Here is a 25,752-nt window from a genome sequence, read left to right as displayed (position 1 = left end):
CCTCGATATGATCCTTCACAATTCAAAGTAGCCCATAAATTCTGAGTGATTCATTAAGTACATCAAGTGTTGGAAAGTACAGGAAATTTTGTGGAACCCACTGTTAAGTATTTGAGGAAATATATGGAAGTAGAAAATACAATGAAAGTGTCAGCAACCAATTAATTGTGCAGCTTTAGATTGAAGAGATTTCAGTGTTTCTACTTGTCTTGTTGCCTCTATCAGTAACTAGGAACAACTCATTGCTTTCTAAAGGCACCGTTATAACTTCAAATACAACTAATTTCGGTTTCTTTATTTGTTTTGTGGCAAAATCAAAGTCTGCATCACTTACAAACACGGACAGTTGTATTTCTTTTTTACCAATAAAATTTGAGCATCCTTTTAAAGCCTCTTGAGTTTTATGTCACATCTGGCCTTTATTGTTGTTAGTAAAATCATTACAAAAAGCTGTTTGTCACACACACAATTCTTTATTAAGCTGCATATAAACATATTTGACCCAAACAGGAAGCATATATTTTACACCCTGACAAAGTTTGTTGTTTGTTTTTTTTGCTGAAGGCGAAACCAGAAGGCACAAATACAATATAGTAGAGGCCTGTGGTATAAAACGCTGATATGGGAAACACCAGAATTCTGGCCTTGACTGATGTGGTACTAATGTGTTAGGAGGTGAACAGACGGCCGCGGCCATGCCACCTCATTCAGCCCGGCTGACTCGCACAGCCTCTTTCCTGTGGGGCTGAAAAGCATTGCAGCCAGCCAGTCGAGCGCAAGTAACAGCTGTTTTGTTAGCTGTCTGAAATCCTTGGGGACCGGAACCGCATAAGCTCCCTTCACTATGCCGGCGGATTGAGGGGAGAGTCCAGCGGATTGTTTCAATACATTTTGTCATTAAAAATCAGAGGCAGAGCAAACAGGGTGGAGCAGGGTGTGGGCAGGCCCGTAAAGCGCTGCATTGTTGAGGTGTCAGTACTGTTCAGCTTATCCAGCAACGGGAGGAGCAGGGAGGGATGTCATTCTGCAAACTAATGCTTCTGGTCTGATTCACTCACTCACTCATTCATTCATTCATTCACTCACTCACTCACTCTTTGGACACCCACTTACAATATGCACTCATCCCTCATGTAACAGAAGATGCCCACAAACACACAGCTAGAACTAAATAGGAGTTCAGTATTTAGTAAATCTCTAAGAAAGTCCATGCAGTCTGGTATAACTTAAATATAATTTGCACAAAGCGAAGGGAAGCGGTCTAAGGTGTAAAATATGAACTCAAAGTTGTGAGTTTAAAGATGGTTAATGATCTATATTGCATGCCATTAGCCCTCTCATGCCTTATTCATCTACAGTACTGTGCAACAGGATTGAAATAGAAGATGGGAGAATAAGATGAAGATGAAATACACTACATTGTGTTGAGTATAAAACTCATTACTGTTATATCCTTAATACAAGCAGCACTGCAAAAGCAAGTAGCACATGCTGTATATTGAGCTTTGTTTTCAAATGACATGCATAGTGTGAGAGTTAGTTTTAGTGTCGTATGCTGACCTTAGATGACCTTAGGTTATGTTTTTATTAATATTATGTCTGTTAAAATAAGCAGTTATTCACTAACATTTTAAGCGTGTTTATGGGGAGAAAGTCTTCATACCTCTGGTTAAGACACCACCATTTAATTAGGTGAAGCGCAGGGGGGTTATTACATCATGTTTTGGTCATTCTCTGTTTCGTGGTTACTGCAGAAGTCACTACGGGCCTGAGATTAAACCACAACCCCTGCTGGTAACATCAGTGTCTCTGAAAAGTGAAAAGCCCGGACACTGTGGTGCTCTTTGTCTTTGGATTAAACCCCAAAGCATTAGCTTTGCCAAAAGGTACCAGCATGTCCTCGCCTCTCACAAACTCTTCATTTCCCAGAGTTGGGTCAAGACAAAACAAGAGCTCTGGACATCTTGACCTCTTCTTTTATACCAGGGGGACCCTGTGGACCTTTTGTATATAAAGAATGCCTTAAGCCCCATCTGGACACGAGTGCTTGCACTGCTGAGGTAGAAAAGTAAGTTATACTATACTTCTCTGATAGAAATGTCTAATTCAGCTTACTCTAGCTTACTTACTATCAATTATTCTAGACAGGCACAAAACTTATGCGTTAGATGAATAAATCTTAAGTATTTGGTAACATCGATGAGGCTTGCAGCACATGTTAATACATGTGCTTTCTAAACAATAACTTCACATGAAAACCTGATTGCGGGTAGAGGGCCTCCTTGCTCCTGGCTGCTTCTGTAAGATTTTCATGAATCTTTCCTCACAGTTTTGAGTAGCAAGCTCCCATCTCGCTCCTCCACCAGGAAGCCCAACTCCCTGAGTGCGGAGTAGTCAGCGGGGCCGCGGCGTTCCAGGTTGGCAACCAGCTCCTGATTCTGAGTGTTGTGTTCTAGGAGGTTCCTGATGGCAAAGATGGACCACTGGCTGATGACTGGAGGCGTTCATTAAGGACAGCAACATGGAATTTCACATAGTGGTTCTCTCTGGTATTTTTTGATTGTGTTTTTAGGCACTAGTCGGTGGCTGAATGAAGTAAATGTCGATGGGAAAAAAATATATAGCTACTAAAATAGAATCAAAAACAAGGATAAACTTTAGGTTATGATAAGTGTAAATGAGTTTGTCATGTCTTAATATCAATTTAGATGACTACAAAAAACACTGTCACACAAGTAGGTCCTGGTGCTATAACGATAACAATGTAACTAACAATCAATATTTAATACTAGACATGAGCGTGAGCAGTCCTTTGTACCGCAAGATTAACAAAACCCATTTCATGAAAAAAATGCATACTTGCAAAAAATACCCCACCCTCAAAACATTCTCAGCTAACCCGTATCAACTTTCCCGCACAATTCCAGACACAATTTTTTCTTTAACAATCTCTCGGAACAGAAACAAATGCCGACACCTACATGAAAAAGATGGAAGGAGTAGGCTGGGCGTGTTTGTGTGTGTGTGTGTGTGTGTGTGTGTGTGTGTGTCTAAACCAGCAGACCTTGAAGTGGTCTGCTGGTTTAGAAGCGTCCACACAAGCTGAAGGAGTGTGGGAGCAGACTATAAAGTACACAGTTACCACTTAATTACATTGGTTACACCAGCACAATCCAATTCAACAGCCCTTCAATAAATTATATCTGTGAAGTTTATAATGTTCATTGACAATGTGTCAAATAAATAGTGATTCAACTATGTGGTACTTTAATTTTGTGGCTGCAATTAGTGGTAGTTTCATATTGGAAGCATTACATTGAGAGGTGTTTATAATAATGTATAATAATATATGAATAATCTTCTGTCCACCTTAATATGTAAATGGTAGGCTGACAAATATTAGAGGAACCTATCACAATGCAATCCAAAGTAAAAGCACCTCTCTGGTCCAACAAATTCCCTTAACCCCTCAAACATGGTATCAACTAAAACTGAACATCAGAACAAGTAGACTTTATTATAGGGTAATTGGATCGGATTGCATCACAGGTGTACCTAATAAAGTGGTACTGTAACTCAGTGCTACCTAGACATGTATGGACCAGACTTGACTTAAAAGTTTCTCAAAAAAAGTAGCATTAACAACCAGCCCAAATGACTTTAAAGACATCATATTATGCCCTTTCCAGGTTTAATATTTTTATTTTTGTTGTCTATTTACAAAAGTTTGCAAACATTTTTTTGTGGTCAAAAAGCACCTAGTTACAGCTGTGCAAGCCATGGACGCAGCCCTCTGTCTCACTCAACCTGAAACAGGCTGTTTTGTGCCAGCTTAATGCCCCCCTCTTCTGATTGGCTGACTGTTTTCTGAGTGACACACGTCCAGGCCAACCACAGGTAAAGAATTGTAGCCTACTGTAGCTAGGTAAAACCAGGGCTCTGGTTTAAAATCACAGGTAAATTGTGATGGCCACCGCTGAGGATAAGGTTATCTAACTTTTGGAAGGCTGTGCAATGACAAATTTGCTTCCTGATATCCAACAGCCGCACAGCATTTCCTCTGCTCCGCTCTGTGTCTGTGTGGAGGGGCTGAGCCCCGCCTCCAAAGAAACACAGAGAGCAGAGGAGAGGAGAAGAACTAATTAATGACAACAAAACACAATAGAGACTCTTAGACTGAGCTGAAATGAAACAAGTGCACACAAGTTAGGTAAATAACATAAATAAACATATTTTGTTTCTTTCAGGAGGGGCGGAGGGTCCTGTAGGAGGGGCAGGACCCCTCCAAGGCAATGGTAGGGGAAACACTCAGCATATAGTTGCAACATCACAACCTTACAGAAGTTCGAACGGTTCGTCTAATGTTCGTCTACAGTTTCTGAATACGGGCTGTGTGCATTCCTTCTTGGACTGAGCTTTTTGATACTTCCACAGTATTTATATAACACCTAGACCTGCTTTATAATCAAAACAAGAAATGGAAATCTCCATTCTACAGTATGTCCCCTTTAATAATAAATGCAACCAATCAGTTGACACTATTGACCAGCTGCAGGCAAAGATGTATTGAGAGATGGTGAAGAAGTCTTTGAAAATTTCACGGAAAAGTTTGAAATAGTCTGCACATACTGCAGCAATCAAAGCCTGATGCCACACTTATTTTTGGTTGCAAACCCACCAGCCCCCCTGTGCAAGCGTGCCAAATTCAATTCAAAAACTGCCAGGATAAGATACACAATGTCTGGAAAGATATCTGGGTATAAATATGACCAGCGATTTAGATCAACTTGAAAAATATGTATATAAACACAGACGTGTTTGTATTTCTAAATCATTAACTCCTGTTAGCAAAGGATACATGGGTTGTTGCTGTCTATGTTGCAGTTGTCCAAGATCAGGGGGATGCCTTCCAGTTCTCTCACCTGAGGAAAAAAGTTCAATAGGATATAAAAGAATGGACTGGTACAGATGGATTTCATTTCGCTTTTCATTAGTGTTTGGTATCATTGATCATTTTCCAATAGTATAATGGAATAGACAAACTCATGCCAGGAAAAATACTTTTCCAAACAAATGTCTTTGCCCAACAAAAGCTCATTTAACAGTGTTTAATCAGAGGTACAGTATATGCTATTGGCTTTCTGATTATATTACTCCATCTATAAAGCCATTCTGTGTTGATTGTCTTGATAAATCATCCTTGGGACAAAAGAAAACCTGAAATTGCATTTATGAACTTTCAAAATGTAAGTTTTGCAACCAAAACACCTTTTTTTTCGGGACTTATAATTAACAGCCACACCTAATAGCATCAAAAGGTTTTGCTTTTCAACACCAAACCCTAATGTCAATCTCTGCTATGGTCTGGAAAAAACACAAACACACAAAGATAGACTGCCCATTTTAGGCAAGAAAGCTCTCATTAAAACTATTTAACTGAATTCTTACACAGAAAGGTTACAGTAAATTGTAGCATATGGTTGTGCAGTGCAGTCTAGTCAGTAATCACCTTTTCAAAGTGAAAACAGTGGGAATTTATTTAAAGGCAACAAATATGTTATACTTGAAATGTGAAATATTTTGAGTACTTCTTTGGTGGTCAGAATTCAAGACTCAAGGGACTATGAAAAAGCTGTGCAGAAGCAGAAGGTCAACACAAAATAAACATACGCAGTCGACCTAACTGTCCCTGTCTTTTCCAGAGCCTCACGTCCATACAAAAGCAGCAGTGTGGTTGTCGGTTAGTCTACGACCGTCACAACGGGGTGATCTGCTCTGTATCATGTGTCTAATTCTATAGGCTTAATTATTGTCTTTGCTTGCCGTTGCCTTCCTCTTGCCTTTGTGGTTACCCTCCAAATATATTGGTACGAGCACCAGAACAAGACAAAGTGCTGACTTTCAGAAAATGGAAATGTCATTTAAACTGTCAAAAGAAACAAAGTCGCTGACTAGTACAGGCACCCAGGTCTGTGTTTTCCACTTTTAAAATGATTGTCTGAAGTTGCTTACATTATGTCCAAACCCATAAAGAGATGAATAACAAGCGACTGGACCCTGAATTCAGTGCCGTACATGCAGTTCAGTGCTTTGCATGCACATCTTAAATTACAATCTATCCCAAAGGTGAACAGAATGACATTTGGTTTACTGGAAGTGATCTTAGTGAAAACAGATATGGGGTGATTTCTGACCACTGACAGGCCACAGAGAGGCCAACAGAGGGTGGCCATCCCACAAGCATTCCACAAATCTGTTTCTATTAAGTAGGACTGAGTCTGTATTATGCCACAGATATAGCCCAACTTCTCCCCATCCGCTTTATTATCTATCTGTGTTTTATGTTCATAGTGACACCGATGGCGATGGAGGGAAACTGATAAAATCACTGGAGTGAGTGAGGGAGGGAATGTTTCACATTTCAGTGCAAAACCAAGTTGTTGTGCTGAAAGAACGTGTAAACTTCCGGACACAGGAACACACAGCTTGCTGCTCCATTAGACATTAAACTCATTTGCACTCAACAGTTGTCCTCACTCCTCAGGAGATCATGTGGTTTGACACCACAGAGTCCGCCTCTTTCTTGAGCTGTAAAATGCAAATGGTGGCTGCCACTACGGTCAAAGAAAACTGGAGCCAACTAGACCTCTCACTCTCTTCTTGACCTGATATTGTGTTAGACTGAGCAACGGTGCCCCAGATCCCATTAGAGGAAGATCCCAGCAGATTAGGAAAATACAAAAAAGAAACAAAAATCTAATTCATAAAGATAAGCAAGCGACAATAATCTCATTTTAGGGATTTTATGCATTTTGCTTTTCTATTCCATGCTTTTTCCAAACCTTAATTTCCTGACAGACTTATTGCATGGCTGAAACCACATTATTGTTATTATGGACTCATCTGTCACTTATTAGTATGATTAATCATTAAATCATTTAGTCTAAAAAATGTCAAAAAATACTGAAAAATGTCCATCACAAGTTCCCAGAGTCCCAAGGCAATGTCTTAACTTCTTGTACCCAAATATATTCCATTTACAATAAGACACATGTACAAAAAAGAAGCAAATCCATACATTTTGAGAAGCACTAAGCAGCAAATATCTAACAATTTTCCTTGAAAAAAAGACATTACCAATTAAATGATCATCAAAATTGTTGACAATTCTTTAGAGCTGCAACAATTAGTCGAATAATCAATTAGTTCCCGACTATTAAATAATCAATTAACTATTTTGAGTCATTTTTTAAGGAAAAAAAAGTCCAAATTCTCTGATTCCAGCTTCTCAAATGTGAATATTTTCTGGTTTCTTTAGTCCTCTATGACAGTAAACTGAACATCTTTAAGTTGTGGACTGTTGGTTGGGACAAAACAAGACATGTGAGGATGTCAGATTGGGCTCTGCCAAACAGTGATGTTCATTTTCTGACACTTTATACACTAAACAACTAATCGATTATAATCGATCGAAATTATCAACAGGTTACTCAACAATGAAAATAATTGTTAGTTGCAGCCCTACAATTCTTTTTCTGTTGATCGGCTAATCATTCAACTGACTAAAGGTTTCTGCCCCATACAATATTTTCTTGGTTGTGATATATCAACAACAGCAACAGCAGCAGGGTATAGTACTGGAGAACTGGAAATTATGCTCCCCAACAACCACAGTACAACATATGAAATAACAAGAGGGTTTACAGCTTCAAAAAAGGTGATTTCATGGATGTTTGTAGACCAAAGAACAATCAAATCAAGTAAAAGCAGATTTTCGTATTTCATAACCTGTACAGGAAACCCGCCTTAAATATATTTTAACTAGTGTCAAAATATCCATTCACTCTTATCTACATTTGATCTACCTTCTGCATGATTAGTTAGGTTTTCAGTGTATTTTAAGGATGGTAATTGAATTACACAAGTCATCCATCTGTTTATTGATCTGATCTTTCATCCATTCATCACTCCAATCTAATTCAAACCTTGTTCTGGTTGTTGGTATTCCTGTAACAGAGGTTTCCTATCAGCCTGATGAGGTGAGCCTTGAAGCTGATGACCGGGGAATCAGAGGGAGAGTCTCCATCTCCACTGAAAGAGGAGAAGTTCTGAGCAGCACTGAAAATATTCTTACTGGCCTTCCCTATGGCATGCACCTGCTCCAGGAGCTCTGCAGGGAAAATGCAAAGGGTGGAAAGAGAGAAAGAGACATTTTATTTACCCCAAGCTCAAGATCAACCCATTAAAGAAAACTCTTCAGATGGTGATGGAATTGAGGTCATTAAGGTCTAGTTACATTTACTTCAGAAATGTTGTTTAAGTACCAAATTTAATGTTTTGCTTCTCTGCTTTGTGCTTTATTTCCTGTGCAGGCTTTTTGTGCTTGTTTTTCTGTGGGTGATTTGATGAGGATCTCAATCAAATGTCAATGGTGTGCAGATGACATATTTATCATGAGGTCAGACAGGTTGTGTGAGTGTGTGTTTTAATTTACCAACAGTAGCCACTAGAAGGTCTGGATGGTTCTGTAGGAACATGAGCTGGCTGTTATCTGAGGTCATCTCACATAGCACCTCCAGCAGACTAATCACTGTCATTGCCTCCTGCAGGACAGAGGATTGCAACCAACAGGTGGCAGTCACATGGAGAAAGGATGTGTGAGATAAAGTTAAATGTCCATGACATGCTCTTCTATGTCCACTCACTATTCGAAAATAATTATAAAATCAAAATCCTCAACAGTTTCACACAGGTTAAATCACAGTCCTCGTGTCTGTAACAGTTTATGTGGGAGGTTTGAGGACAGTGGTAGATACATCTGTCAGGTTTAATATCTGTACCTCAATACTGGAATCAGAGCCAGTGCTAAGTGTCAGCACAGCTCCACAACCTTTCTGGAAGGTAGAGGCCACGAAACGAGCCACGCTGGAAGGGATGCCGCAATCCTCTGAGCCTCCCTCTCTCAGTTGGGCAAAGAGCAGCTCTAGCAGAGTAACTCTGAAAAACACACACACACATCTGTACAACACAACTATGGTACTGTCTACAATTAGATGTCCACATTCTCTATCTCTACTTGACAGTATTCCCTTATATGTAGTATTAGTTTTTCTGGATACATCAATGGTTATTCTGCAATATCTGAATCAGAATAACTAAAAATCTATGGTGTGCATTCAGAAAAGTCTTTAGTCAGAGGTTTAGGTTTAATGTATTTTTTGTCAGCAGATGAGTTTCTGTGTATACTGACTCTTATTATTTATTCTTGTGGATTTGTCCATCCATATAATAAAAGTGAAGTACCTTTCATTGGGAGACATCCCAGAGTACATGTTTTCCACCAGAGCTGAAGACTTGAGGAAATGCTGAGTTGCAATAATAACCCTGTCAAATGAATAAACATCAAATGAAAACTTTACCAACAAGTAGTACCAAGTAGTATTGAAATGATACATACACAGCTATAAACTAACAATTACATAACACACACCAACACAGACACACACACACTTACGTCCAGTCCAGGTCTGGTTGGGTCCTACAGAGCTCCATCACCTTCAGTGCCAGCTGGATGTTCTGCGGCTCAGACAGTTCTTCCACCTTGGCGTCATCCAGACACGTGTGGAGTACCATAGAGGTGTAGTTCACCACCTTCTCATCATCGACACTGAGCAGCTGCCTGTTCACACATGTTTGAGTTGACTCAATGTGAGGACACATGTTTGTGATAAATAAAAATAAATAAATAAAAGCACAGTACTGATAAAGAGTGTGCATTATTGCGTAAACTAAAGGGCTAAATCTGTTGTTCTTCAAACTATGAACCACCAGGATACCATCAGACACAGAGTGTGAATCATAATGATTTTACAAATTGTGTTTCTGATGTAACTGTGTAAACATTTCTAATAGTGTTGTTTTCTGAGTCACAAGCATGTTTGCTACTGTGACACACACAACTTACAGGAGCAGATCCGGGAAGCTCAGCTGCCAAATGTCATCTTTACACATTTGGTTTCCCACTGCCAAGTTACCGAGGAACTGGATCCCACAACGAAGAGCTGGATCACAGAGGATCATTTAAGAAAAACAGGTTAGTATAAAAAGTTCACTATAAAGAGCAACTCATTTTATTAGAGATCAATTACCTAATTTAGGACGTTATGTTTTGACTTACGTTCAAATATGCCATCTTTGCCCTCCAAATTTATGGTTTGAAAGAAGGTCAGGAGTTTAACAGAAACATCAATAAAACCAAGCTCCCTAACGAAAGAAGAAAAAACAGAATTATGTTAGCTGGTTCATTGAATGATTTCTTTGTGTATTTCTAGTTTATTTTGTACAACTACATGAACACCTCCAATATAATGCAAAGCACTACAATAGCCTTATCTAATAAATCCAGTCATTTTGCAGTGTACAGTGATATTCAGTATGTGTTGTGACTATGTCAAACATGTGAGGCAGAGAAAACATTTCAAACAGTTTTTATATTAAATAAACTGATCAATTCATGGAAGCAAATTTTTTTGCTTTCCCCCTGTCTCTCACAAAGACTACACTGGTGAGTGTCATCAGTCGTGCTTGTGACTGTCATTACCTGAGCAGGCACTGGTTGCGTGTGCTTTGCACACAGGAGTTCCTCTGAGCCCTGAAGCACTCGGCAGTCAGCTGCAGCTGCAAGGCGACAGACTGCAGGTCCTGATCATCTATGCTAGCAGCTTGCAGCTCATTACACAGCCGGGACAAGACTTGCAGAAGACTGGAGAAAGCCTGCTCTTCGACGACATCTCTGAAAACAGAATGGTAAATGGTAAATGGCAGCATTTATATAGTGATTTTATCCAAAGCACTTCACAGTTTTTACCACTCGTTCACAAACACACTCACACGCTGATGGCAGCAAGCTACCATACAAGGCACTTTGGGGTTTATCGTCTTGCTCAAGGACACTTCGACATGCTGACAGGAGGATGTGATTAGTGGACGACCCACTCTACTCTCTCCAAATTGTGAAGCAATCAGGGGAAAAAAGTGAACTTACATTTCATTCCACATATTCACAGCAGACAAACAGGTGTAACCAACAGCACTATTAATTGCTGCACTGCATTGCAGTAAATGCTGGTAGAAGCCACCATTAATCTTATTAGTTCGTCTGCCTGTGCTTTTAATGTGGCCAATCAAAATGTCTACTAGGAAAGGTCTATTAATATGATTTTTTTTAGGAACTATAAGGGAAAAAAGAGAGCAAAATGACATGTTATGTACCAGATGGATATTTGACAGGGTGGGGTAAAAGTAGGTGGTGCCCATGAAGCAAACGCAGTCAAAAACAATATATGAAGAAGCCTATCTTGCTCTCAAGTTCACAGTCAGTAAAGGAGGAGTCTTGTGTCTTTTGTGTTTAAAAAATATGGCAACTAGGACAAAGTTTAAGTTGCATTTTTCATTTGCACATCAGAAACTCATGAGCATTGAGAGAAACGAGTGGTTTATTATTCTTAATAGTGTTATTTCAATCAAATTAAACTTGTTTGAGAACTAAAGCTTTAGTGTAGCCTCTACAAAATGCCATTGTTGGCAACACAATGTTACACGGACAGATTGTTAATACATCAATAATACATTATTATTGCACCTCTCTGGTGGTTATTCTTAACGGACGTCTTCAAACATTTATCAGTGTTGCTTCAGAAATCTCCCTCCCTCGGTTAACAACAACAATAAAATCGTATTGGCTCGGGAAAGTAGACATATTTAAGTAATACTACAATTAGGTGGATGAGTAAACGTGTAAAATCGCCGTTTATTAACACAAAAAGAAAATAAACCGTCCTGAATGATGCTGCACTTTAAAATTGACAGTCAGGCTAGCTTAGCTGGTAAGCTAACACCCTCGGTTTCCAATTAAAAAGCCAGCAAATGGCGTCGTCCTCACCTGTATTCCTTTTCCCTTAACGCTGCTGTGCATGTTTTTAAAACCTGTAGGTGTTCAGGACGGTATTTTTCATTCAAAATACCAGCAATAGACGTTGAAATGTCCACGTTGTTGTTGGTTGTAGCTGCCATGTTTGCCTGCTTCTTCCGTGTGTGCGGGACATCCGGGTAGATTCCTGAAACGCTATTGGTTTAATCCAGGGTGAAGGTGGAGTCAGAGCACGTGCTGCTGTTTTCAAGCAAGTCATAGTGCAGCTTGTTGTCATCTACAGGAGGAGTCAGTGTAACATAAGATGTGTTTGTATCAATAATGCAGGGAGGGACACACATTACAGAGAGGACTCAGTACAGATTGGGAAAAATGTGCATCAAAGTTGTGTGCAAAATTTTATACATTGCATGTACTTTTTATACTGTGAACATTTGCACATTCTCAGTCAATATCAGTTCATTTTTTAAACTCAACAGCTCTCTTCACATACAATAGATTTTTTACTTATTCTTTATAGTAAAATTCAGTCTATATTTTTTTATCACCTGTCTTTTATAGTCGCATTTTTCTTACTTTGTTTAGATACTTGTCTTGTTTTTCTCCTACATTCTGTTTTTTGTTTGTTTGTTTGTTTGTTTGTTTGTTTGATTCTGATGTATTTTTGTTTCCAGGAGTTCTAGCTGTTTATTTGGTTACTTGAAAGAAACTAGCCTGATAAATAGTATGTAGTATTGAAGAAGATTGCTTGCTGTCTCCAGGCCTTTGTAGGTAACTATGCATTAATTAAACAGTATAATCAATAAACCAATTAAGCTATATTGCACATATTGTAAATACTTTTGTGTGCATGTTTATATAGTATTTGGACAATTTTATAGTTTTATTCTGTTCTAAACTAAAATATTTGAATATTTGTTAATACATTTTCTGTATGTATAGTGTGGAGGGAGCTACAACTGCTTTTCACTGGCAAACCTGTATTGTATAATGACAATAAAGATGAACCTTGATCCTTACTGGTTGTTTTTTCAATTATATAAGTGAAGTTTTGAATTAATGTGTATTTGTGTGTAATGACCTATTCGTGTGACTGAGATGTCTTGCTGTCATACAGTATATATGCAATTTGTTCTCAGGTTTCTCTTGTAAAACTGACCTTGATCTCAGTGAGACTTCCTAAATCAATTAAGCTTAACAAAGCAACTATACTAAATTACTGTCCAGTGTGACAGACAACCTCAGCTTTAACCTAAACTGTATTGTCCCCAAAAAGGATTTGTCTTGCAGCAAGGTGAAACATACACACACTTTAACATAAGATACATAAAACAATACATATTGTTGATATCTAAATATATGCTAAAACCTACTACATGGCCTCAAATGAAATACAATGTTGACAGCATAAAACCTGGGATACATCCAACCATTGTCACCCAATCCAGTCATCAGTGGTTACAACATTATCACCATCAACACATTGTTACTGCATATGACTCATAATGAGCATTTAATTTGAGCACGGGATGACTGATTGATGCAATTTGGATAGTTATCTTTTGAGAATGATCTTTACTATTTCACACAAGACTGTACGTGTTGTGAAATGCTTTGTAATAAACATTTTTTTTATGCTTAGTATAATTTAAGTTGACTTCACTTTGCTTGTAGGCTACTATAGCTTCTACTATGAGATGAAGTATTTTATGATATTTTTGTGGCAAATGGGCAGCTGCAATCACGGATATGTAACTATACTTGGACATACCCCACAATATTACACCCAATAATTTCTGAAACAGAAGTTCTGTATAGGCTGTAAGCTACAGCTGCACTCACATCTGAAATCCATTTACCTAAAGCAATGTTTAAAAGGTCTACAGATCAATTCAATCAGCCTTGACAAGCTGCAACAACACAGCCACAGGACAAGCATTTGGGATTTCCACGGAGAGTGGCGAATTTTAGATTACAGGATTTTCCTCTCTATGGTTGTCGCCTGTGTTTTCACTGGCCAGGCTGAGCACAGCAGTGGTGAAAAGGCAGATCGATGTGGAAGAGAGTTGATTATGCATGGTAAGAAGTGTCCACCTCAAGCAATTTCTCAGCTTTAAAATGAGGTATTTAAAGAACCAAACATTCCCAGTATAGTATTCCCATTATTCATTCTTTGAGCGGAATAACTGGAAATATCCTCACAAACTGGAAGCGGTATGGGTATGATGGGGAATCTGAAGAGTTGAGTTACAGGAAAAACAGACATCCTATCAGATTTTAGTTATTCTGGAAACCTCAGTTATGCTAACTAGAAGATGCCTGGTTTCTGCAGTTGTAGAGGATCTACTGTAAGTTCTCTTCAGGACAAAACATGAACATCATTAACAGCAATGAGTCTTTATTATTCACAGATGGTGGTGCAGTCTGATGGTACAAAACACAATTAATGTTGTTGAAAGCAAGTCCATTTGTGAAGTATTATCAAACAAAGTATGTTGCTTTAATTCTCTCAAAACAGATGAAATGGAGCAAATATCAAACGGTTCCACAGGTTTAACCGATCGTGCATCATAGTGGCACTCACGACAACAAAGTCTGAATTCAAGTTAAACACAGCAGACGGTGGTTAAGGAGATGACAGTTGGCTGTTTGCACCCTGTTAATCTATGACATTATTTTATTCCACTCTCTTAAAAGGCATGTGACTTACAGTGACTGAGAAATGAGTCTGTTTTGTTGCTTGAACAGTAACTTTCCATGCAGGCAGGGTGGCTTTACGGATGGCAATGTCGGTCTTTCCACCACTTTGGTCCAAACTGAAATATCTCAACTACTGGATGGATTGCCATGAAGCTTTGCACAGACATGAATGGTGCCCAGACGATGAATCCAAGTGACTTTGGTGATACCCTGACATTTCGTCTTGCGCTACCATGAGGTTGTCATTTTTGTTTTTTAAGGACATGTCTTCACAACTATTGGATGGATTGCCATTGAATTTGGTACAGGCAGCTATGGCACCCAAAAGATGAATCCCAATGACTTTGGTGATCCCTTGCCTTTTCCTCTAATGCCATTGTTACATTGTTGGGTGAAATGTCTCAAATACTATTGGATGGTATGTTATGAAATTTGGTACACACGTTCATGTTCCCCTCAGGATGAACTGTCACATCATGTTGATGACCCCCTGTCTTTTCATCTGGCGCCATCATCATTTCAAAATTTTAATTTGTCCAAAACTTAAGTTTTGACCCACAAACCTGCAAAAGTAATAACATTCCCTTTAGCTTCAGCTGCACTTAGTGCTAATTAGTGAATGTTAGCATGATAACATGCTAAACTACTGTACCTGCGTAACATCAGTATGTCAGCATTGACATTGTGAGCATGTTAGCAGGCTGATGTTTGCATTTAGCTCAAAGCATTACTGTGCTGCAGCCTCACAGAACCACTAGCATGACCATCGACTCTTAGTCTTGTTCAGTATCTATTGATAATGTGTCTTATTTTTGATTATCTACTCTGTGGAAATGACAAAGATCTATTGTAAACAATGACCTGTTTGGTTTGCAAACTGCCACCAGAATTAAGTGCAGCTAAACCACTTGAAAATTAACAAAATGCATCTATTTATCTTATCTTGAAAGCAACAGTGTTAACCTTTAAGGCATTTTTAAGTGTTAAACAAGATAAGACAGGTGTCCCCAGTTATTCCAAACTATATCTAACAGCTCAAAACCAGAACTCAGAAATGAAGACATGGATGATTACAACGTTGCGATGGGAAATGTTCCCTGACTTGATATAGTTCATGGCCACCTGCAGCACCAGATCCTTGGGGCCAATGATAGGTTTCACCTGCCGTACGACACCTGAGGGATGACACAGATTGGGATTGATATCAGTAAATATAACATCATGCAATTTACTATAACAATTTAATAAACAAATGCCTGCCTGGTTTCAAGTACACTCTCTCCTCTTACCCATGATCATGCCTTGGTCAGAGCGCTTCACCACGTCAAAGGAGAACTGGTCATCTGCGCCAAGGATGTCAAAGAACAGATCGGTAGCACCGGGGTGAGGAGTAGGGTTAGCTGCTGTGATTGTCCGCAGGAAAACTATTTCTGTTGGAAGAAAAGGTTTAAACTATTTATTAGTGTGATAGAAGCAAACCACTAAATGCATTCAATTCTTCAAATCAAATATTTATGATACGATTGAACAATTGTTCCGTGGGTTTAAATATGTAAATGAAATTTCTGCTCTCTGGCAGGTTGGTGGGTGAGAAAGGTTTAACTCAATGAGACAGCATTGCTATTACAAGCTACTAGTTAAATAATATGTTACAGAATACCACAACTTATTCATACTGGCATCACTGACAAACAAGCACATGCATGCAATCACGTACAACCATAAATGTAACTGACTCATGGAGAACAAAGACATTAAGACTGCACACATTTTCTCACACACGCGTCTAAAAGCTGTTTCCATGGTTTTGCAATGATTCCAGTCTGTCTCACCCTCTGGTTCACTGAAGTCTCTGAATGTTGGCAAAGAGAGGACGGTGTGGGTGATGAGGTGGACAGGGTCATGAGCGCAGCTGAAGTCGTTAGGTTGACAGGCCTTAATACAACGCAGACTGACTGAGCCATCGTTCTTGGATCTGATGAGGACAGACAGCAGCGACAGAAAAGAGGCAAGATGGAAAGATAAAAGGAAATAGAGAGAAAGGGGGGAATTTATGAAGGTAAGAAACAGGTAAAGATAGCCTGGATGAACACACCAAATTCAAAAACTACACAAATCATAAAGGAATGACTGAATAAAGATGGATTTCTCATGACTTTAACCCTTATAGGCAAAGATCCAAAGTTGAGTTGAGCAAGGAGAACCTGGCAACACCTGAATAGCCCCATAGACCTCCATGGTTCACCAAGGAATGGGTGACTTAAAAAAAATCCAAATCCTGATTCCAAACCCTAAAATCATGCTTGTGACAGTTCCCCAATGTGAGGACAGTAGAGCTTTCAAAATATAACCTCAAAAACTGCAGTGGGAATCGAGCCATGTAATTAGCAGCAAGCAGGTGAGTCCAAGTTGTTCATGAAGCTGAGAGGCCAAAGCCACAGAGATGATTATGTGGTAGGTTATTCCACACCAGTGAAATGCCACTAAGGAAAAAGAGGATGGTAGAAAACCAACAGAGGGTGTGTAAGAATGAATGTCATTTGATGTGATCACAGTGACATCACATTGACATAGTAGAATAAGGAAAAGGGTCGACATTTTGACAAAATCAGTAACAGAAAAATGTCTTTTTAAAATCCAAAAAATACTGATACTGTTATAATTATCAAACAGTGTATAAAATGATTAATATAGCATTTTGGAAATTAGGTGGTTATAATCCAAAGATTTAAGAGAACTATAACCACATATATTTCATATTTTTGCATTTTTAATCAGCTCTATATGCACTAAACCCCAATAACCACCAGGAGGAAAGTGGAACAGTGGAAAATTTGTCTGGTTGCATTTATCCAGCTGACCAACACGGCTACTGGCCGTTTGGTATCATTTACAGCAAATTAACTGATAACCACCCAATATCAACACTAAAAGCGCCATCCATCATATGAACTGTAATGCTGCTTCACCACTAATTGAGCCCCCATGCTGGCTGGGCCCCAAGTGCCCATAAATAAGTGCCACGCTTATTTTTCTTGCTGTCCGCTACAGCGAGGCCTATTTGATCCTATGGTGAGGCCGCTTGGAGCAGACCATAGGAAAAATCGGTTTCAACATCATAAATGACCACAGCGGAGGAAGCACGAGAGTAGTGGCAAAACCCATTGCCGGTGTGTGTGCGTGTGTACTTGGATATTACAGAGTGAAAAGCCATTTTTATCTGTCACTTTTTAATTGCAAATACATAGAAAGTACACATTAAAGGGAAGCTGGCACACAGACATGACGTAGAGTGAGCTGCCATCAATGCAAATTAATGCACATAAACAAACAATCCATCATTGAGTTATAGTGATCCTCAACAGCTAATGAGCCCCATCTACTGGTATATGAAACGTCCTACTATTCATCATAACTACTGCTGCATCATACGCTTGGAAAAATAACAAAAAGGCATCATGTGTGGTTAAAAGGGCTGACACCTTTCAGTGTCAAGGGAATGCATCCCCCACATTACATACAGAAATGTAATGCTTTTTGCTTTTGTTAACATTTACTGTAAAATGTATCCTTCCACTCCATCTTGAAGAAATAGTTCAACATTTTAGGAAATATGCTTATTTTGTTTTCTTGTCGAGAGATAGATGAGAACCTTGATACCACTCTCATGTCTGTACACTAAATATGACGCTATAGCCTAGCAGTTGGTTAGCTTAGCATAAATACCAAAAATGGGGAAAGAGCTAAAAGATAACTGCCTAGCACAAAACTCAGTAATTAACACATTATTTTTCCCTATGTTTAATCTGTACAAAAACTGAAATGTAAAAAAAAAAATCCATCTGGAGCTCAATAGCAAATAATGTGGGACAAACTCACAAGCCCCCTAAAAACATTCCACAGTCCAGCAAAAACTGACACAATGATAAAGCAGCCCAATCCGAGGGAATCCAAGTGGCTACTTAACTAATGTTTTTATTGATATGTTGAGCTGTGATGTAAAAAGAGAAATTTTAGCAGTTGGTGGAATAAAGAGAAATTACTTAATTTAGCGAAAAAAAAGTAACCACTGTTGGCTGAAGGATCATGTTAGCTTTGGACAAACTATGAAATGTTTTTTTGTACTCAACAAGAATTGTAGATTTGTCCCTAATTAACTGCATTGAAAGGTGGATGGAAAGCTGGAGATACGACTCCAGTAGAATGAAAGGAATGAATAAAAATGAAACCATCCATATTATATGAGTGTTGGGTACAAAATAGGGACAGACTTCAAACACTCAACTATTCCTTCAAATTCCACAAAGACTTCTAATATGGCAATGTTCTTGAGGGCCTGATAGGATGGTCATGTGTGACAAACACAGCAATCTTGGCCATGTACAGATGTGCAGTCCCGTAGCGAATCAGTCTCATCTCCACAGTCAAAAAGAAGTCCCGGGGCTCGGATAAGGCATGGCGCAGTGAAATTATTCCTCCATGGGCCTGCTGCTGCACAATGAAGTATCCCTCCTCATCTCCGGAGACTATGTTCAGCAGCATTTGGTCTCCCGGCACAGAATTGGAAGGTCCCATGCGGAAAACATCAGTGGGGACGGGAGTGTTGGTGGGGATAGTGATGTTGTAGAAGGAGATTCTCAGCGGCAGCAAGAAACATGACGCGGGGTCCTGCGTGAACTCGCAAGTTACGCGCTCGCAACGGCTGAAAAGGGAAAAATGAAAGGCTGACTGGGTGGAGAGCAGAAACGGCTGCATATATGGGTAAAAAGGAAGATGAAAGAGAAGACTGACAGAAAGAGAGGGAAGAAAAGATGAAAGCCTGAGAGTGAGAGAGGTGTTTGTGACCGATGAGAGAGCTGAGCAAATGTGAACAGCAGATCCCAACCAAACAAATCCACATCACATGAAAAAAACAACAGTGCACAATGAACAGCTGAGGATAACTAGCCTCCTCATTTCAACAGCTCTTCATAACCCAGGTAGCCACTCATCATCAGCTCTTACCCTGGTGTTGCTTGCCGGAAGTTTGGAGGACATTCAAAGGACAGACAGCGAAATCCTCCCTGGACGTTGAAACAGCTCTCAGAGATGGAACAGGTGTGGCTCCCCACTGCACACTCATCGATATCTGAACACACAAGGGCACACAAAGGTCATATACCTTGAGTAAATTGATGTTTTACCCTCAAAAGGAGTATTTAACTCCTTGTCAAACACTCAACGTTATTCCTAGGGGTGATTCTGAGATGCATGTTAAGTATGTACAATTCTAAAAAACTAAAGATTGCCAACTACTGTTTAGTGTGAGGTTTGTCCTGACCTTGGCATGTGCGTCCATTGGGGGCGAGTGTGTAGCCCGTGGGTGGGCAGGTGCAGTAGAAACTCCCCGGGGCATTGGAGCAGCGGTAGGAGCACACATGACCAGCAGTAGGCAGTGCACACTCATCAATATCTGAAAGGAGATGAGGAGAATGAGTCTGCTTGAAAGTGAGTAAAGATAATTTTTTACATGTTAATGCTTCTAAGTTATAGTAAAGATATTGTTTTCTTATATTCTTTGCATCATAAACTGGTTTTTCCACCACTAAGCACCGCAAAAAGCCAGCAGTACCTTCACATGTTATCCCATCAATGTCACTCAGCTGGTAACCACGGCGACAGTAGCACTGGTAGGAGCCATAGACATTGGCACACTCCTGGCTGCAAGGGTTGGCCTCACACTCATTGACATCTGTCAGATCAGGCACAAACACAATGTTTCTTTACAACTCTATTTAATGAGAGATGATTCCTTAATTTATACATTTTGCATTTGGAAAAAGCTCAGACATCATTACAATAAACCTTGAAATTTGTCACATATGGGATCAAAAATATATGATTCTAACCCATATTTGAGGAATCACAGCGCTAATAAGTCTTAATGAATGAATGAAATGCAGAGTGAGTTTACCGTCACAGTTTCTGCCATCGTGAGACAGTTTGAAGCCGGTTGTGCAGCTGCACTGGTAGGACCCCTCTGTGTTCTCACACTTGTGGGCGCACAGTCGTCCAGGATAATGCCTGCACTCATTGATATCTAAAGAAAAAAGGTCATAGATAATGAATTTAAGACTGAGGATTTACAAGAGATCTCAATACTGTTCTAATCTATGAATTAGAGCACAGATTAAAACTGAGACAATTAAGAAAACACATAATTCCTCTCCTCCTTCTCTACTCACTACATCATATATTTTTCCACGGCTAATCGTCACAATTTTTGCACTGTACCTTCACACAGTTTGGTGATGGTGTTGAAGAGGAAACCGATTCTGCACTCACAGCGGTACGAGCCCACCAGGTTGATGCAACCATGGTCACCACACACATTGCCTGTACGACATTCATCTATGTCTACAGGAAGGTGACCAAGGAGAGAAATTACATCTGTATTATTTAAGCAAAGAAAATTAAGATGGAGACCCTACAAACAGAAAATACATCGGCATACCTTCACAACGTGTGCCATCCTCAGTAAGATGATAGCCTCGTCCACAGGTGACTGTGTTCCTGCGACAGGTGTAAGAGCCCACTGTGTTGATACAAGTCTGGCCAGGGAGGCATGGAGTGGTATGGGCCACACACTCGTTTATATCTAATTTGAGCAAAAAAAAACCACATTTACCGGGTCAACCCGTCATTCACCTGAGGAATGTTTTTGCTTCAGTGCAACACCAAACTCACCAATACAGCTGCCAATGGCATCCTGAATGAATCCGTCAGAGCACTTTTCCTTTGGGTGACAGCGGAATGAGCCTTCTGTGTTGGTGCACAAAAAGGCCGGTCCGCAGTTATGGGTTCCCAAAATGCATTCATCAATGTCTTGAACAGGCAAGGAGGGGAAAAATTACCATTAACTCGTCATGTAATGATTAAATACTCATTTTTTCGAATAATTCAAATATATTTTTGACCTTAAAAGCAAAAACAACTTCATAATCTGTGCAGTTTTCTTGACATGTTACCTTTGCAGTTGTTGTTGTCGGTGAGTTCGTACCCGGTGCCACAGCCGGTTTCCCTCTGACAGCGAAAGGAGCCCTCTGTGTTAATACAAACTTGGCCGAAGATGCAGTTGTGACTGCCAATCAGACACTCATTAACATCTGAGGAGACAAACACTCACTCAAAAAAGCAGAAAGTGTTCTATCCCCAAATGATCTGTTGAGCTACCCTTATTAAAAAGTAAGTGAAATCATACTCTCATTTACATTACTTACCCTCACAATTCACTCCATCCTTTTGCAGTTGATAACCATCGTGGCAGGCACACGTACCATTACCCACACACAGCTGTGAGCAAATGGAGTCTGAAAACAGCACAGAGACAGATTTAAATGCAGTCACATCCTGACACCTTTTCATCAACAAATCAGGTCATGGTTGGACATTTCGGTGTACGTCCTAGTTCATAGGGAACCTGTTGCTGGCAGGATGCTCGTGTCTAAGCTTCTTACAGCTCTTACTATAATGAAAGGAGATCACATTAAGATGTCAAGGTGCCAAACCTCTACAGGTGTCTGTTTCCTCTGGAGCCTTTGCAGTAACGTTGACCTCAGGCTGTTCTGTCACTGGGACTGTAGGGAAAAAAAGACTCTTTACAGTTAAGGCAACCACATTCCTTGCATAACTACTGTAAAGAAGGCTGGGGTCAGACACTTCAGCACCACATTGTTACACAGTATGGCTTCACAAATCTCTGGGGTTTTTACGCTGATATGCTCTTATCACTCTGGCCTTTACCCTACATGAGCAAGACATTGATTTGCCATTTTTGCAAAATGTGTGTTTTTGCAGGTCTTTGCTCCCCACATGTCTGTGTTTTTCACTTGAAGCCAGCTAGGCGACAAAAGCTACAGGCCACAACAAGTCGCCAGTTGGCCCAGAGTCACCATTTGGCAAGGTGTCTACAGCTAAGCCTACTGAATACTTCTGTGACCTAGTCTGTCTGTCTATCTGGCAGTAATCTGCTCCACAGCTGCCACACCAAGGCCGTATAAACCAGTCTTTTTTGAAAACTGTGCTCTCTGCTCCTGGTAACACTCGCCTGTTCTGATGTGATGCACCTACTTCTTAAAAACTGCTCTTTTAGCCTGAAAACACTTTTGAGATACATGAAATCTCAGAGTGTCAAGGTTTTTCTCCAAGTGCCAATAAAATCATAGATACCACTAATAAAGCACCCTTTATTATGGGCTTTAAGTTGTACATGATGGCTTTATTACTGGCTAATAAATCAGTATAGAACGGTTGTAAGCCATTAAAAAACAACCTTTGGCTCACCAGGTATTAAATATTAAATTATAAATATTAATCATTTATGAATGTTTTCATCATCAAGACTGTAGTTGTATTAGATATTAATAATTGGACTTTGGTCTAGATCATAAAAATAAGTGGTCAACCAGTCAAAAGGAGTTACGACTTACAGACCTTATTGCCTTATTAGGGTGCCTTATTAGAAAGTGGCAACTAATCACATCTGTGCTAAAAGTCATTTGGCACCTAATGTGTGCAAATGGCCAAGTGTACTGATTGTTTCACAAATGCCTCCATTGACTTGAGTGTCACAAACACCCAGCAGCCATTCCTTCATGATAAGACAGAGTGGAGCTAATCAAGACACAAAAGACTGAAAGCACACAATTGTTTAGGTCCTTTACCTTTGACGGTTGGTTTGATTTCCTCTGTGGTGTTCTTTCCACAGCAGTTCTTAGCAGCGTATGCACACTGTTTCCCCAGAAACAAACCCTGAAGCTCGCAGCTGGAACCCCGGCTTTCTAACATCAGACCGAGCGTGCAGCAGTCACAGCACATCTGAGCAGGAGAGAGAGACGGTTGACAAAGTGAAAAAGGAGAAGAAATCTAATCTCAAATATAATATTCTCAGAAAAAAATAGACAGCCACTTTGTACTGATTTGTAAAAGACTAAGTGTGTTGGTAAGAGTTAGGAGAAGTGTAAAGGTTGAAAATATTGACATCACAGAGGGGATGGGGGTGGGGTGGAGGGGGCACCTTGGAGATTTGGGTTTCCCAGGGTTCTCCTTGGAAGAAGGGCCTCTCACAGGCCCCTTGCCAACGGGCCATTTTGATACCATTGTCACAGAGTTTGTCCTCTACTACTGCTGCACAGCACTGCTCCTGAGCGATCCTGGATGATTCACAAAACAAATCAAGAGTCTTCACTATTTTCTCACATTCTGATCTAATCTGAAAAAAATGAAAAAATGAACATATTAATTGATAATGAAGATAATCGTTAATTGCAGCCCTACAATGTACAGCTAAGGCTGATGGAGAAGAAATTAAAAACTGAGATTTTGACCCGATGGCGCTAAAGTCAGAGAAACATCAGTGACTACAGTTCATCCTGAGGGGAACATGAATGTGTGTACTCAATTTCAAGGCCAAAAAAACCACAAAACCTCATGGTGGCGCTAGAGGAAAAGTCAGGGGATCACCAAAATCATTGGGGTACATCCTCTGGGGAGCATGAATGCTTCTTCAAAATGTCATGTCAATCCATCCAGTAGATGTTGAGATATTTCAGTCTGGACCATAGAGGTGGACAGACAGACAGAGTGGCCAACTGACAGACCAACACTGTCATCCCTAGAGCCACGCTGCTAGCATGGCTAACAAACTGGAAAATCCAGCATGAAACCACATCCAGAAGAGCAGCTGCACATTTGCTCTTTGAGGAAAGAGTTGGATAAGAAGCATGTGAGGAAATTTTTACTATTTACATTAGATACAGTCCGTCAGCTGACTGAGAGTGGATTTACTGTATGTCGTAATACCTTGCATATTTACTTGTAACACTCTGGCCGTCAAGGAAGGAAGGAAGACATCGTAACCAGTTGCTTCTTTGTGATTCTTTTTTCACCTTTTTAAAATAAAAAAAGCTTCATTTTTACTATGCCTTTCCTTTACAAATGCTCCCTCCACTGACCTCCATGTGTTGACCAGGTGTTCCTGTACTCCATCAGTGACTGCCTCAATGTTCTTACAGTCAAACGGGGCCCTTTAGTGTTAAAATGCTCCAGGGGGCCACTTAACGCCTGTACTTACTATGTAGTTATTATGTGGCAATCCTCCCCTGTAGTGGGATGGTTGAGAGCTGTGGAGATGATTTGGGGCTTGCGGACTCAGGGGTATTTCCTGCTTTTAAAGATCCCCTCTACTGGCCTACAGGATACACACTTCTCACTGCAAAATCCCACACCTTCATTTGAAGATTTGGAGTCCAATTTGATATATATATTTAAAGCAGGTGTACCCAAATAAATGTTTTTTGTTGTTATAGATAAATAACAAAAGTATTTAAACCAATCAGTAATGTTAGTGACCCTTCCTCGGCCCCATGTTGGAGGCCTTCAGAGGACCGAGGTTGTTGGAGAAACCAGGTGTTGCTTACCTGCAGGTGTGGGAGGAGGAGATGAGGGGGAGGATTGTACAGTCTTGTCCTCGCAAGGCCCGATCCCTCCCATCCTGGCAACACTCTTGCACAGTAAGAGGCTGAATCTCTGCAGTGTCGGGGATGATGGCATGGAAATTAGAAAATAGACAGCAGAAAACATGCAAAAAATGTCAAGGCTGCAGCCGAGTGAGTGATTTAATGAAAATGGGCTCTCAGAAAAAGTTTATGGGGGAAAATGAAGAGCTATGGTTGAAAATCTATTAACAAATGCGCAGGTTAGGTTGTAATATTCACACATTTGAATCATATAAACCACCAACAGAGTCTCAAAATGCGCTCAAATTCTGCACCCAAAAACCAAAGTTTACCGGTGTTCTTACCTTGTCCACGCACAAGTCCGCACAAAGAAAACAGAAGTATTGTCCACTGTGCCATCAGTGATGTACTTCCCCTTTCTCTAAATTTGACGGTTTAGCTGATTTTTTTTTATTATTAGTAATATTATTACCAGCCCGAGAGGACGGAGGAGAGGAGAGGACGGTGTACGTCTCCACTCAAACGCGCTCCGTCAGAACAGGAGAGGCGACACATCTCGTCCTGTGAGGTTTGAGGATGGGGGCGGTGAGGGCGGGCTGGAGGATCTGTGTGCAACTGTCAGGGTTA

General features: G+C 40.1%; 2 protein-coding genes across 2 annotated transcripts; both read right to left on the bottom strand.

Annotated features, from left to right (window-relative positions):
* Positions 1 to 451: 451 nt before the first annotated feature.
* On the bottom strand, positions 452 to 12,119 carry atxn10 (ataxin 10). Its single transcript, XM_042403327.1, has 11 exons — positions 11,942 to 12,119; positions 10,601 to 10,792; positions 10,178 to 10,263; positions 9,965 to 10,061; positions 9,515 to 9,679; positions 9,304 to 9,384; positions 8,841 to 8,997; positions 8,495 to 8,603; positions 7,986 to 8,170; positions 4,859 to 4,922; positions 452 to 2,494 (listed from the first exon to the last, which is right to left on the bottom strand). The coding sequence occupies exons 1-11, from the start codon at positions 12,070 to 12,072 to the stop codon at positions 2,310 to 2,312; spliced, it is 1,452 nt and encodes a 483-aa protein (XP_042259261.1). The 5' UTR covers positions 12,073 to 12,119; the 3' UTR covers positions 452 to 2,309.
* Positions 12,120 to 14,331: 2,212 nt separating this feature from the next.
* LOC121890861 (fibulin-1-like) lies at positions 14,332 to 25,665 on the bottom strand. Its single transcript, XM_042403459.1, has 17 exons — positions 25,470 to 25,665; positions 25,087 to 25,195; positions 23,685 to 23,820; positions 23,332 to 23,485; positions 22,177 to 22,245; positions 21,889 to 21,978; positions 21,637 to 21,774; positions 21,356 to 21,493; positions 21,123 to 21,266; positions 20,903 to 21,025; positions 20,583 to 20,708; positions 20,241 to 20,360; positions 19,950 to 20,081; positions 19,634 to 19,757; positions 16,462 to 16,604; positions 15,919 to 16,059; positions 14,332 to 15,804 (listed from the first exon to the last, which is right to left on the bottom strand). The coding sequence occupies exons 1-17, from the start codon at positions 25,522 to 25,524 to the stop codon at positions 15,665 to 15,667; spliced, it is 2,082 nt and encodes a 693-aa protein (XP_042259393.1). The 5' UTR covers positions 25,525 to 25,665; the 3' UTR covers positions 14,332 to 15,664.
* Positions 25,666 to 25,752: the final 87 nt, after the last annotated feature.

Source organism: Thunnus maccoyii, chromosome 23 (assembly GCF_910596095.1).
Source record: "Thunnus maccoyii chromosome 23, fThuMac1.1, whole genome shotgun sequence".
Classification (NCBI taxonomy): domain Eukaryota; kingdom Metazoa; phylum Chordata; class Actinopteri; order Scombriformes; family Scombridae; genus Thunnus; species Thunnus maccoyii.
This window is presented reverse-complemented; position numbering and strand designations above follow the sequence as displayed.

Coding starts and splice junctions, on each gene's coding strand:
- atxn10 (XM_042403327.1), bottom strand. CDS start 12,072: ATGGCAGCTACAACCAACAACAACGTGGACATTTCAACGTCTATTGCT. Junction 8,604..8,840: donor GCTCTGATTCCAGTATTGAG/GTACAGATATTA, acceptor TCTGTCCTGCAG/GAGGCAATGACAGTGATTAG. Junction 8,171..8,494: donor CCTTCTAGTGGCTACTGTTG/GTAAATTAAAAC, acceptor TTTTCCCTGCAG/AGCTCCTGGAGCAGGTGCAT.
- LOC121890861 (XM_042403459.1), bottom strand. CDS start 25,524: ATGGCACAGTGGACAATACTTCTGTTTTCTTTGTGCGGACTTGTGCGT. Junction 21,979..22,176: donor GGAAACAGACACCTGTAGAG/GTTTGGCACCTT, acceptor TGCTGTTTTCAG/ACTCCATTTGCTCACAGCTG. Junction 20,361..20,582: donor CGATGGCAGAAACTGTGACG/GTAAACTCACTC, acceptor CTGATCTGACAG/ATGTCAATGAGTGTGAGGCC.